The sequence below is a fragment of the Chanos chanos genome, chromosome 6 (assembly GCF_902362185.1).
Source record: "Chanos chanos chromosome 6, fChaCha1.1, whole genome shotgun sequence".
In the NCBI taxonomy this organism is placed as follows: domain Eukaryota; kingdom Metazoa; phylum Chordata; class Actinopteri; order Gonorynchiformes; family Chanidae; genus Chanos; species Chanos chanos.
In genome coordinates, this window is record NC_044500.1 from 20,058,963 (window position 1) to 20,072,574 (window position 13,612).

Consider the following 13,612-nt stretch of genomic DNA (forward strand, 5'->3'; position numbering starts at 1 on the left):
ACGTAGTGGCGCAATTGCTACCCTGAATCGCCATTCGGGTTCAAAGGCTCCGTAAGCGTTCATTATTATTGACAGTATCCTGTAGCCGTAATGGCGATAGTTTCAAGAGCAACAGGCCTCGTTTATTTTGGTAGTGCCCCCCTCTGTCTGTTTCGTCTATTGATTGGCTGTACAACATCAAAAAGAGGAAACCTCACATTTTGATTGGTTTAAAGCCTTTCAATCACAGAGGGAATCGACGGGCACCCAAGAAGCTCGGCTTGCGCGTGTGCTTTCCCAGGTCCTGGCAGCACCATCCGGCTGGGGGTGAAGACTCTTGCCGCTTGTTTTGCGATAACGAGGAGGAACACTGGATGTTTTTATTTTGATTTTTATTTTCACTCCCTGGATTTATTTATGTCTGTGCCATTTAAGACAATACAGCAGTGCGCCAGCAAACGAGTATACCGGAATCGATGGAGAAAATAAGTTGACTGCTTTCGGGAGAATTGTTTTCCTCGTTTCAGGAAAGGGGATTGCTCATTTGCTCAATATGATTGGGATTTCAGCAATGGATGGGCTGTAGGAATTGTGACATTTAGAGGAAGACCGCGTCTATTATTTGCTCGGACGTTCCAAAACATCAGCGGTCGCTGAACGCTGTGTTACTGGTCGAATATTCGGGGTTTCGGATTCGATAAATTATAACAGACTAGCCCAACCTGACACGAGATTTGTCGTATGGGGGGAATTTTGTCTATGTCCAGCACCGAAAACTAGTAAGCTGGCTAGCAAGTACCAAGTCCGTGCTATTGGCCTGATTGAGATCCCTGTAACTTCTGCAAACTGCATGCAGCCCTGGCGGTGGAAACAGCGTCGGTGCTGGATCAGGCAAAATGGCAATTATGAAGATAAGTAAAAGATGAATGTTGCATTTCACATGTAAGATACAGTGGTCCCCCTTTTTCATTTCTGTAAGGGAAAATACCACGAGTTTAGAGCGTGGAGCGGCGATCACCACCTCCAACATGCGGGAGATTTAGGGCCGCGTAGAATTTATTTATTGTGGGGGGAGCGGGATTTTGTTCGGTCGCATCAACATTTTTATTTAATCTTTTTTGTTTTTGTTGTTTTTTATTCGACCAAGGATATTCTGGATATACACAACCGGGATTGTAGCCCATCAGTTTATAATATGTGCCGTTATTGCCTGCATATGGAAAAAGATCTGAAGAAGTAGGTCAGATCTTTGAAAAGATAAAGGTTAAGAGTGGTCTTAAAGAGAGTTAGTTTACTCCTATAATATGATATCTTGTCACACTTTTTCGAATATATTCCAGGTATTTTAGTTTTTGTTCTTTGACATGTGTCAGTTGGCTAAATGACAGCCAAATGAGAGTTTGACAACCACTGCCGTATCTTTGCTAACCCCCTTCATTTTTCGCCGATTGATCTCTTAGGAGACCCTTTTTTTCTTACTCCGGGCCCTTTTCTTTTTTTCTTGTTTTGGTTGTTGAGTGAATGGCTCTTTGTGGAACGACGGCCACTAATGCCGCAAAAATGATGGCTGCATACAACGGTGGCGCCTCGGCAGTGGCTGCCCATCATCCGCACCATCACCATCAGCTATCGCATCTCCCACCTCCCCATCTTCATCACCACCATCACCCGGGCCAACATCATTTGCAGCACCCCGGCTCGGCCGCCGCCGTACACCCTGTGCAGCAGCACGCTTCCACAGCTGCGGCTGCAGCTGCCGCTGCTGCTGCAGCAGTAATGCTGAACCCAAGCCAGCAGCAACCATACTTTCCCTCGCCAGCTCCTGGACAAGCTCCTGGCCCGGCGGCGGCTGCTGCACCGGCCCAAGTTCAGGCTGCAGCGGCCGCGGCTGTCAAGGCTCACCACCACCACCATCAACACTCGCACCACTTACAGCAGCAACTGGACATAGAGCCTGACAGACCTATTGGATATGGCGCCTTTGGTGTGGTCTGGTAAGTGCTGTTTGGAAATATTCTCCCTTTGTTTTGTGAACGCGCCGGTGAATATGTGCGAGCACTTTTGTCAAGTCGCTAAAGTTCCAGTATCTCGCAAAAGAGAGAAGTTTGTTTTTTTTATTTTGTCCCAGTAGAAAGTCCGCTCGCGATTAAAATGGCAGGTGAACATTACACGTCATTATGAAAAACGCATGCATAAGCATTATGGTTGTCATCTTAAAAAATGCCGGATGTGGTGGGAAAAAACGAAGTCAAAGAATTAAAACTCAGTTGTCACACTCGAGATTGATGTGAAGCACAAATATGTTAAGATACTTGTGACAAATGAAGGTTGAGGTGTAAGTTTATTTGTCTTAGGCGAAAGTGTAGAGGAAGGGCACCTTTCAGCAGCTACATAATCGTTCTGTTTCACTGGGAACTGGTCTTAAAAACTTTAGAGTTTTGTTTTCAGCAGCATTGCTGTCCTGAAGTAGGGTTTTTTTTACCCTCTGACTGTGGACTCTCTCTCTCGCTCGCTCGCTCGCTCTCGGCCTCTCACTCCAGTCTGTGTTCCACAGTACAAACAGGCATTGAACTGTGGGACAAAGCTGGTTAGTTATTGGGCCTTTGATGTTCAGGGCCATTTTTGTGCAGGTGGTTCACGTGCTTTTGCTTTGAGTTTCAGCAGCTCAACTGTCAAATTCTGGAACATCGCGCTACTCTTTAGCGGTTTGATTATATGCGCTGTTTTATCGAGAGTAAATTGGGCTGACAAGGGAAGTGAGTTTGCCATGGTCGTGTGCATGCAGAACCAAAGTTTACTCAAATGTCGCGAATGCTTGTCGTGTCTGAGGGGAGGGCTAGTTGAGGTTAGAAGCGCGTATGAAATGCAAAGGAAGTACAATATCCTTTTGAACAAACATCCTCCTCTCAAATAGATGATTCAGCAGTGCTGTCAGTCTTTTACAGAAAAAGGGTGCATGGGAGAGTAGTGGCTTAAATTAGCAACCAAACACATAGCCTGAACGAAGTAGCTGATCATTTTTGTGACTGGCGAAGTGTTACATGTGCTTTTAAGTTTAAACTAGGAGATACTTTTATTCATTGATTTGATTACGCTTGATCTCACGAACAAGTTACATTTGCAGTATAATGTTAATTCATTAGAGAATAGTGTTCAGAATATCATTCAAAATGAAAATTCAGTATATATTTAAACCCAATTTGCATTTTGTTTTGATTGAAACAGAAACTCTTATCTCATTTGTTATCTTCACTTGTTCTCCTACAACTTGGGCAGATTTGCATCACAATTACAGAAATTTCTCCTCATAAGCAGAAAGAGAGAAAAGGCACCAGTTTCGTTCTTTCATTCATGACAATCTTGTGAACACAGACCACAAACTGGAATAGAAATCTCAGATTAAGATGTCAGTGAACCCTTTGAACACTGTTTGGCTAAAAACATCTCAGCTCATTTATGGTGTGTCACACTGGTGTCTCGTGTCCAGACATCCTGCAGCATTAACGACACCCACTGTTTCCCACATAGGCTAAAGGTCACTCTGAAGCTATGAATGAGGTGACAAATATCTCCAGCTTTTTTTCAATAACATTACTTATTAAAGAGCTGTGTGATTTAGCAACAGTCCCAGAGATTCTTTGCAGAGGGGGGAAAAACAAACCCATCAAGTGTTTCATGTTTTTGGGTCTTTTTTTAAAATGATCTTTATTTACTGTTTTATAAAGCATATGTATTTAAAGAAATGCAAAAGGATATAGAGGAATGAGTCTAAGGTCATAATGCCTTTAGTGACAGCGAACCCATTATAAAATCTACAGGTATGAAGCATGGCAGCTGTAAAGTGCAGTGTGATAGTTAAGCGTAACCCTAGGATGATGTTTTTGCCTGTGCTTCGTTGCATCAACAAAGAAACTCTTCGTCTCGATCGTTGTGAGACGTCAAAGTCAGTCAAGTTGTATTAGCAGAAGCTGTGTTTCAGGTACTGTATACTCAAAGCTACGTGCCGATAAGTGAAAGAGATTTGTATAGTGGAGAGTGAATCTCACTATATGGCCTGTTTTGATCTATGCTGTTTATCTGAAAAAGAAAAGAGAAAGAAAAACGGTCTCACTGAACTGAATGTCTTATCCTCCAAAATATTTTACAACGCTCATGTACTGTGCACTTTGAAAAGAGAGTGTTTGGAAAAGCTCCAGTGTGGTAGCAGATAAGTTGCAGGTATACCCCTTACTGTGAGAAAGCCTCTCAGAAGTTCTGACTAAAATCTCACATATGCTTCTTTCTTTCTTTCTTTCTTTCTTTCAAAACTGTGTTACCAAGTTATCTGAACAGCTGGTCTGATCCTAACAGCATTTTTAAGACTTTTTTTAGACTTTTTTTGGCCTTTTGGAGTAAACCTAAATGCTAATGTCATCTCCGTATCTCAACTTTTAAATTAATTAATTAATTAAACAAGCAATATATATGTGTGTGTGTGTGTGTGTATGTGTATATATATATATATATATATATATATATATATATATATATATATATATATATTTTTTTTTTTTTTTAACCCATTGTGGGATTACTTCTCTCTGATGCTGCCAGAAAAGTGGGGCACATTCTGGGAACCTAACCTTGCCCCAACCCCAACACACATACACACACACCCCTTCCACTCTGCCAACTCAGACCGCCCCTGTCAACGTCAAGGCCTTCTCCACCAGTACCACCCACCTGTGTAATCTTAGCCTGACCTTTCCTCAGTAGCACTTCCTGTCGCTCATTGTCTGCTTTTAATCTGCAGCCGTTGCCTTTTTGCAGTATTTATAGCATCCACACTGGAGGCACAGCTGCACTGAGAGACCCATCCAGCTGTCTCTCTGGGCTCGCAGTGGAGCTGGGCCAGGCAGGGGACTTGCAGGGTAGACCACAGCAAAGCACTAAATGCCCTATCCCACCCTCTTGGGCAATGGGCAATAACCATAGTTTTTCCCGAGTTTTGTACCGCAACTTGGCATAAAAGGACTCACGGAAGGAGGGTCATGGCATTAGAAATGAAGGCCAAGAAGAAAGAAAGAAAGAAAGAAAGAAAGAAAGAAAGAGGAGAGTGTGTGTTGGGAGACTAGTTTTATTTACACTCCATCTTTCTTTCAGGGCATATTACCATACAGTTGAGAGCTCAGTGTGCACTAAGCAAACAGGCTTTAGCCCTGGAGTGGAGAGTATATCTGTTTCTGTGTGTGTGTGTGTGTGTGTGTGTGTGTGTGTATCATGCGCCCTGCTTGCATTGGGGTTTGGATTGAATTGGGCTTTTGAAGAGAAAATTGAATTCCCCCAGCTGCTTTCCTTAAACTATATGTTGAATCAGATGATGAAGTACTAACAGAGGAGAATTCTATTGCTGAATTTATTTTTCTTTTGTTCTCAAATAAATGTGGCAGCACTCATCTGTTGTTTTTTGGGGTTTTTTTTTCATTTATTCATTTAGTCAGAAGTCTGTAACTCCTAGGTGTTGAGTTTGGTAAGTTAGTGGGAAACTGGTTGTTTTCATTGCGTGCTTGTGGGAAGAATTTTTTTTTAATGTGACATTTTACCATAACCCTTGAGTGGGTTATTTTTAGGACTGCCTTTAAGCTTTGAAGAAAAATAAAAGATCAGTCTGGAAGCACTGTTTATCGAAAGATAATCGCTCAATTTTCTATTTTGGAGAGTAATTTAAAACCAATTTACCCCCCTCTTGTCGCTACCGTTCTAGTTTTCCTACCTCTGAAATAGTGTTTCAACTTATGCCACTTGGGATTTGCCATATATGTTTTTCTCTTTAGATTCAGACGGTGTGTCGTGTTTGAGGAAGTTAAAAAAGTCCATCAGGGGGTTTGATAAATGGGGGGAGACAGTTGCAAGGTCAGGAGTAACATTCCCAGTCCATTCTAGGCGAACATTCCCAGCATGCATTGTTCTGTGTCCTTGTTCTAAGCCTCCAAACTGACTTCTTTCTGCTCTTTCTTGAACCAAGCTCTTTGTATCCCCGCTGTGTGAAATCTAATTCAAGGCAATTGTGTCTCTACAGTTGTTTTCCAAGCTTCTGCTATCCTCACGCGTTCTGTTTTGATTGGACTGGGCTTAGCCGCCTTCTGCAAGGCCGTCACGATTCTCCGTTATAGGCTGGGGTTTTTCTCCACCTGCGTTCCACGGTTCACGTGAGGCCCAGTAAGTGTTGAGCAGCAGCCTGTGAGTCCAAAATAGACAACAATGTCTCTATCCAGATCTGATAATCACTGACCACATGACTCGCTGGCGTCCACACGTGCAGCCCACATACCGGAGCAGACTCAGAAGCACGATCGAGATTAAGTTCCCCCCACACTTGATTTTATTGTGCTGTCTATCTTGTATAATTGTGATTGCCTGCTGCTACCTCTCCGTTGCTCCTCCAATCAGCAGCTCCTTCCCCAACCGTTTCCACATACTTGCCACGTTCCACTGATTCACGCCTGAATCAAGTAATCAGAGCTTTCTTAAGATTGCTTGAGTGGCTGAATCAGTTGTATTGTAGCTTGAATGCAGAAAATGAGCAAAAATAGCAGAAGATCTTTCAGGGCTGGAATGAGATCATTTGTTTTAAAACTTTCATTGTTAGTTTCATATGCAATGGAATGTCCAAGGATCCAGGTTTGGTGTGTTGTTTTAAAATGTTTTATTATTTTTAATTCTGTCACTGTTGTGCCCCATTCTGTCCCTGTTTGTGAGGGTACTGAAATGGACGAGCCGTCTTTGGAAGGAATTTTCTAGTAGGTAAATTAAAAACTTAGCAAGTAAAAGCTTACTGAAGGAAAAAAAACCTAATGGTTTTTAAAGCTAGTCTGGTTCAACAGGAGGCCCGGCTGTTTGGGCAGGTCCCTTTAACCGCCGCAGCACACGCTGGCTGTGTGCAGGAATGTGACACAGGTTTCTTTGCTTATTAAGCCTCGTGCTCTCCTGTGTGATAGCTGAGCTTGAATCCCCATGTGGAATGTGCGTGCGGTCACGGAAAGCCCAGCCCAACCACGATGTGTTAAAAATCCTTGCCCTTCAACTTGGCTCTGGTTTGATGCACTTTCTTGATGTTGGCATGTTGTTGTTTCACGAAAGGTACAGAAACACAATTGCTGTGATATGCGATATGCATTGTTATTATATTTTATATGCCATAGCTGCAAGCTGCTTGGCAGCGTGGTTGTTGTTTAATGGCCATGCCACCTGACAGGTTTATTTGAATGGAATAATGTATCTAAGGTATGTGGAATGAGAGAGTTCCAGGGAGTTGCGGGGTTCCTTTTTCCCTCCTGTGTTGAAAGACAGGCAGGAACGCTGATGCTTCAGGAATAAGCTTAACTGGTATGACTCAGAATTGTAGAGAATTCCCACCCACTACTGTTTTACAATTATATTCTTTAACCAAACTGTCAAGACTTACTGCAAAAGAGATAAAAGATAATAATACTGAATGAATGACAGCTTGTCATTTCTATATTATATTTGTTCTATTATAATTCAGTATTTGCATGGTTACTCTGTGGGGGAAGGAAAGTGTCGGTTCTGTGTTAGCTTGTCTGCTCCACTGACACTGTAAACCTCTTCAGGAAACTACTGGAAATTCATTACAAATGTGGCATATACATAACACAATGGCAAACTTGCCTATGTAGCACGCAAAGGGGAAACCAACAGTGTACAAACAACATAGTAGTTATATAATAGTTTTGTGTTATTACTGTAGTAATTATCATGTGTAGAGGTTAAGGTAAGGAATTCCTACAGGAAGATAAAACCATCATAACTATTTTCTCCATGTCATTATGGATTAGTTGTAAGAAGAAAGGAATCCAAGATTGGTCTCTGTGAAACATTATGTACAAAGCAGAAAGCCGTGCTAATGGTCTGTTCAGATTTTCAGCAGCAGTTATGAAATATGAATGACTAAAGTTGAACAGGTGCAAGTTAAATGCCTGTCTCCAAAGATTATCGATTTTTTTCTCCATTTTGTTTCTTACATGAATATTAATTGTAAGGAGAACTGTTGAACATGCTTTCTCTGTTGAAAGATCTTCTTCTGCTGATGCTTTTGTTCATTGTTGACAGGGTGTGTGTGTGTGTGTGAGAGAGAGAGAGAGAGTGGGGGGGGGATTTGGAAGTGGGAGTGGTGTTTTTAACTCTCTTAGTCAAGAATTGGCTGAATTTCACAACCATAAATTTGTTAAACAAAAACATGAATTTTCTTAACACCTGATCAAGCAGTTTGAGAGGAGCTTCTCGTCTTAGGCCGCGGCCGTCACCCACATAAACACAATGGGAGCCATACAAAGCTTTAGTCAAAAGAAAAAAAAAACCCTGCTGTTTAAAAGTTGCCTTTTTATTATGCCTTTGGTGATGCATGCTCTCATAATTTTAACAGTCTCTTTGTGAGAAACATGAACGTCAAGAAACATTACAACAGGTTTGACAACTGACGATTAAAATTCCCTCATCTTAGTTTTCTTGTATTCCAACTACAGCTTTTCTCAATGCCCCCTCGCCTCTACCAAAATCCCTCTCTAGCTGTAGGTGTTGATGCCCTCCATGCTGGCTCCTTTAAGAACGTATTATGTCTTTGTATTTTTTTTTTTTTTGGTAGATGAGTTGTATAATGGGACAGGCAGCCTGCTGGAGCTTTTAGTGGCCTGAGCATGAAAGGCGTACAGATAGACCCAGGGCTTTTTACAGCAAAACCTCAACAGTCAGAAACAGCTCTTAAGAGGCCTGTGTTTGGCAGATGCACAAGCCAAGCTGCAAGCTGAGAGAGAGGGGGAGAGAGAGAGAGAGAGAGAGAGACGGCTTACCTTTTGAAGTGCGGGGAGGGTTTAGGGGGGTGGGGTGAAGCGGACTGGTGGGGGGGGGGGAATCTTGAAGTACCCAGGAGTGTGCCTGTTAACTCCTTTGTCACCTGCCACTGTCAGGCTGTTTTCTGGGGCCCCCTGATTGTTAAGGGTGTATACACACACTTCTGTGCCCAAGACCCAATAGACAGCAGTCAGTAAGCCTTTCCTGACAGCTTTGCCAACAATTCTGTTTACTTTTTCCTCCTGTCTACCTCGTTCTCTTTTTCCCTCGTCTTCTGTATTGATCTTTATCTCTGTCTTTCTTTCTTTTTCTTTTTCTTTTAATCTTTTTACAACTTCTACTTACTTAGAGCTTTGGGTGTACTGACTCTAAGACCATGCTCTCTGGGCGTGGACATCTTGAGCTGAGATGTTTATCTCACACATATGAAATACCACAGCACCATTAAGAAAGTCCTGAGTGACTTGATGATGAAATGTTGTATCTTGTGCTCATACTGGGAATGGTAAGCTGAAGTGTAGTGTGTGGATGTCGCTCATCCTTTTAGGCCAAAGCTGTTAATTAAAAAACTTCCTGCAGAAGGTAAACCATTTGATTTGAAAGGCCTTCTACTTCTGACATTCCCCACGCTTCTTTTTAGCGGCCCCATTTGCCACTGCTCCTGGATCTGTGACTGTAATTTTCTCTTGAGTTTTTTTTTTTTTCTGGTAGACATACAGTGTTAGTTGAGCTGGGTTTACCATTGCCCTTGTTGAAAGAGTAAGGAAGGACACATTTGGTTGTAGTAACCATATCCACCAACAGGAAGTCGGTTACAACTGGCATTTGAATATGTCTGGCTCCTTTGTCTGTTTTGCTGACCATACATTCAAAACAGAGATTCACTGCACATTTTGTACAAATGCCAAGCCAAATTCTGGCTTTGTCCCTTCCAAAACAAGGAGCTATGGAATAGCCCTAAAGAAGCTCAAATATGCAGCAAAACCTGCCTTAACAAAAGTAAAAGAAAAATGAGATTCCCTCTGGAAGTATTTGAATGACAACAAAAAAAGAGAACCTTTGAGATGCTTCTCGTCTCTGGCGGACACGCGTCCGTCTCCAGTGTTTTAGCATGTGACTGAACACTCCGCGACTTTTCACACCTTGAGCTGTGAAGTGCCGCCAACAAGCTTGAGTCAGAGTTTGCATCACGCTCCTCAACGTGTTGTGGAAAGGTTCCAGGAGCGTCCAATCGAATCTACCCTGGTGGCTACGCAGAATGGTCTGCACACACAGACTCTTTCCTTTAAAACATTGCTGGAGGCATCTGGAGAAAGCAACTTTAAGCTTAAGAGGGTTTTTTTTTTTTTTGGTTTGTTTTGGTTACCTCCGGCTTTTAGTACTGCAGGAGAAAAGCAAATAAAAAGAAAGAAACCTCTAGTCTGGTCTGATTAGAGCATCCTGAGGAAATGTGGAAGATGGCTGATAAAACCATTGATTAAGAGGAATGAGGGAACACAGGAAGTCTGAGGAGAGCGAGGGAGAGAGAGAGAGAAAGACAGATGGGGGGTGCCTTTGTGTCTTAATTACCAGAGGCGTCCACCAAGTACCCTCCCATGTGACGACAAACAACTGGGTGTTATTGGCCCTGTCAGTCCAGAGTGGGGAGTTTGCTATGAAGACAAAGCTGTTCTCAGACATTTTCTATAGAACCTCCCCTTCCTGCTGCTCATCAGAGTTTGATTGCTTTTCAGTCAGCAAGCAGAGAGAGACAGAGAGAGAGAGAGAGAAAGTGGCAAAGCATCTGCCATTACTGCAGCCATCTCCAGCTGGAATGGTCCCTGGACGACAGGATCCATTTGTCGAATGCATTGGCTGCCTGCTCTAAGTGGCTTACTGTTGAAGATTGAGCAAATTGTCATTGTTTTGACTTTGACTTCTCTCTTTGTCTAATGTGTTCTCATTGTGTGAGACCGAGCTGAAACATTACATCACACACAACGCAGTTTTGTTTTCCGCTATCTGAGAATCCTCAAGGGAGTGAAAAACAATGTCCATTCAAGTCAGTGGTATGGGCAGATCAGACTCATCTGTGATAATGCTGACTCTTGTCTCTACCTTTTGTGGATCGACGTTGTTCGTTGTTCTTCGCCATTCAGAAGTAATTGCAAAGGCCCATGCCTCTGGAAAGAAGAAGACGATTTTTTTATTATTATTATTGGTGTCATGTCACAGATTTTATTTAACACAGATAGCGACACTGTGTCTGTTTTAATGTTGAACCATGGGCTAAGTGAATTAAAATTTGATACATCGTGGCATTAGCTGACTGTAGCTGTGAACAGTAACTGAAAATATACACTTGTTAGCCTTAACATAGAAGTTTCAATTAAATTGCACATAAACTTCAGTTGCACATAAACTCTGTACAGGCTTAAGGAACAGACTGTTTTTTTTTTTTCAACTAGTCATATGATATAATTATCTCGTTTAGGTTTTTCTCATCTGCCTCCAGAATATTTGATTTATTTATTTATTTCGTTCTTATCGAACTCGTTTTGTCTGCGTAGAAGAAAAAAAACAAAAAAAAACTGCAAAGTGAATAGAAAAACGGAGGAGTGCTTTTCCTAATGGAGTTTGATGGAGTCATCTCTTTTTCAGCAGACAGCATTAAAGCCCTCCCCGACCCCAGACTGTACACTGTGACCAACATTTAAAAGACCCTAGATTTCTTTTTAAAAATGGGACCCAGTGTCACATCCTGTGGAGGGTGTTGACAGGGGGACCCAAATTCAGCTGAAGGGTCTTTCTTGGCGGGTGAAGGCACGGAGCACTCAGGACACTGGGGCTGCGTGGTTGGAGGTGGCCAGGGACTGCAGAGTAGGGTGGGGCACTGCTGTTTGCGCTGCCCGAGTTATCAGCACACAGCAGAGAGCTGTGCTATCTCTCCCACCCCCCATCCCCTACCCCCTCCCTCCATACAGGCAGATAGTGGCCGCCACTAAACCACACTGGCTTGGCATAAATACACTCCTGGGAAATTACACAGGAAGTGAAGTACATGGGATCCATGCTGAGGACAAGCCACAGCCGGTCTCAGATGTGACTTAGCTACGACATAGTTCAGAGTTCTGTCAGGTTCTCTTCATTTTTACTATCTCTCTTTTTCCCTCCCTATCTCTCTCTTTCTGCCTCTCCCCTTCCTTCTCTCTCACTCTCACTCTGTCTCTCTGTGTTTCACTCTCTCTTTCATTCTTTTTCTCAGTGGCACACTTAGACACTCCGATTATGCTGACTGTACTCCCTAGGAGCGGAGGCAATCTGTCAGCCCTGATGAGCAGCCTCTGACAGGGTTGTGTTGTCTGGAGCCTGCTGCTGCTCTTGTCTCGCTTGTTTGTTGCTGTTAAGCAGAATTTTCTCTGGACTAATGCTAACTATAGAAAGCATGTGTATCTAACCTCCACCCCAACCCCCTCCCCAAGCCTTTTCCTCCACCCTTTCTCCAACCTTAAAATCCTTTTCCAAATTACTGCTGTTGTCAGGCTAGCATATGGTGGCTGCCCCTGATCCTATTTACAAGGCTTTACCTATGGCTGATGTGGTGGGGCTGAGGGGGGGGGGGGGGGGGGGGGGGGGGGGGGGCGCTAGCTGAGAGGACTGGAATGTGCCTGGCTCTAATGACACGCGTGCAGGCGGTTTTCTGGGGACAAGCCTGCCCTGGGCCTCTGGGACCTAACGGAGCTGCACCTCTCCTGGCTGTTCGCTCTTTCCACCAGTTTATGGGCTTTGCCTCTTGTGGCCCCACTTTATTCCTAATACCATCTCCTCTCCTCTCTTCTCCACCACACAGAGGTCAGTGGACAGGACAGAATGGAAAGGGTTGGGCTTTAAAGCTCAGAGTCCCGGTAATAGAGGGAGTGTAGCACACCGAAGTCAGTCATGCTGGAGGAAAACCAATGAGACTCCAGTTTGTACTTCAGACCTCTTGAGCTGGGACAATTTGTGACAGCCAAAGAGGATTTTTTTTTTTTTTTGAAAAGCTGGAATGCTGTGATCAGTGGGTACTGTCATTTTGTGGTGATAGAAATGCTGAAGTTCTGTACTGACATTTCCCAACATTACACAAGTTTCCAAATGAATCATTGCTATATTTTCCCCCATTCCCGTACATTAAAGCTGTTGTTTACGTGGAGCCTGTCTGAAGGATTAATGTCCAATAAATGTCAAGAATCATCCACTGTGTTTCCACATGTTAAGAAAGGCTTCACGACAAACAGTTTCAACTTTGCACAAGAAGAGCAGAAAAAAGGAAGGTTTTGTTGTAATGCCCATTTGTAGCCAAAGGATGCATGTTTGCGGCTATAATGCGTTCTTTTCACTTAAGCTAAGGTAAGCTGTTTAGAGGAGCAGAAGGGAAGAAGTTTAACTGCAAATAAAAGTAGTTTCATGGAGAGGACGAGAGAAAGAGAGAGAGAGGGCTGGTGTGTAGTGCTTTGTATGTACGGTCTGTTGGGACTCTGTGTGTATGCTCTGTTTCATCTTTCTCAAGGGCGCTCTGAAGAGGGATGAAATAAAATATTTGATTCTGCCGCGGAGAGTAACAGCGAGAGACAAATACACAGAGTATGGATTGGAAACCACTTTTATGTCTCCTCCCCTGTTAATAACTGCCCCACCCCCAACCCCACCACTGATTTTTTCAAGTGGCAGTAATCACTCCCATTGTCTGCTTGTGTTTTTTGGTTGGGGAGCTAGGAGGAGCATGAAAAGGGTTTGCCCTAAAATTCATTATCTGTCATCTTCCCCT

At 43.2% G+C, this 13,612-nt stretch overlaps 1 protein-coding gene across 1 annotated transcript in view; it reads left to right on the forward strand.

The window, feature by feature from the left end:
* Positions 1–284: 284 nt before the first annotated feature.
* nlk2 (nemo-like kinase, type 2) overlaps positions 285–13,612 on the forward strand; it is a 52,418-nt gene continuing 39,090 nt past the window's right edge. The window contains exon 1 of the mRNA XM_030777665.1: positions 285–1,973. Coding sequence (XP_030633525.1) covers positions 1,501–1,973 — 473 coding nt within the window. The 5' untranslated portion in view covers positions 285–1,500. The remainder of the gene's footprint in view (positions 1,974–13,612) is intronic.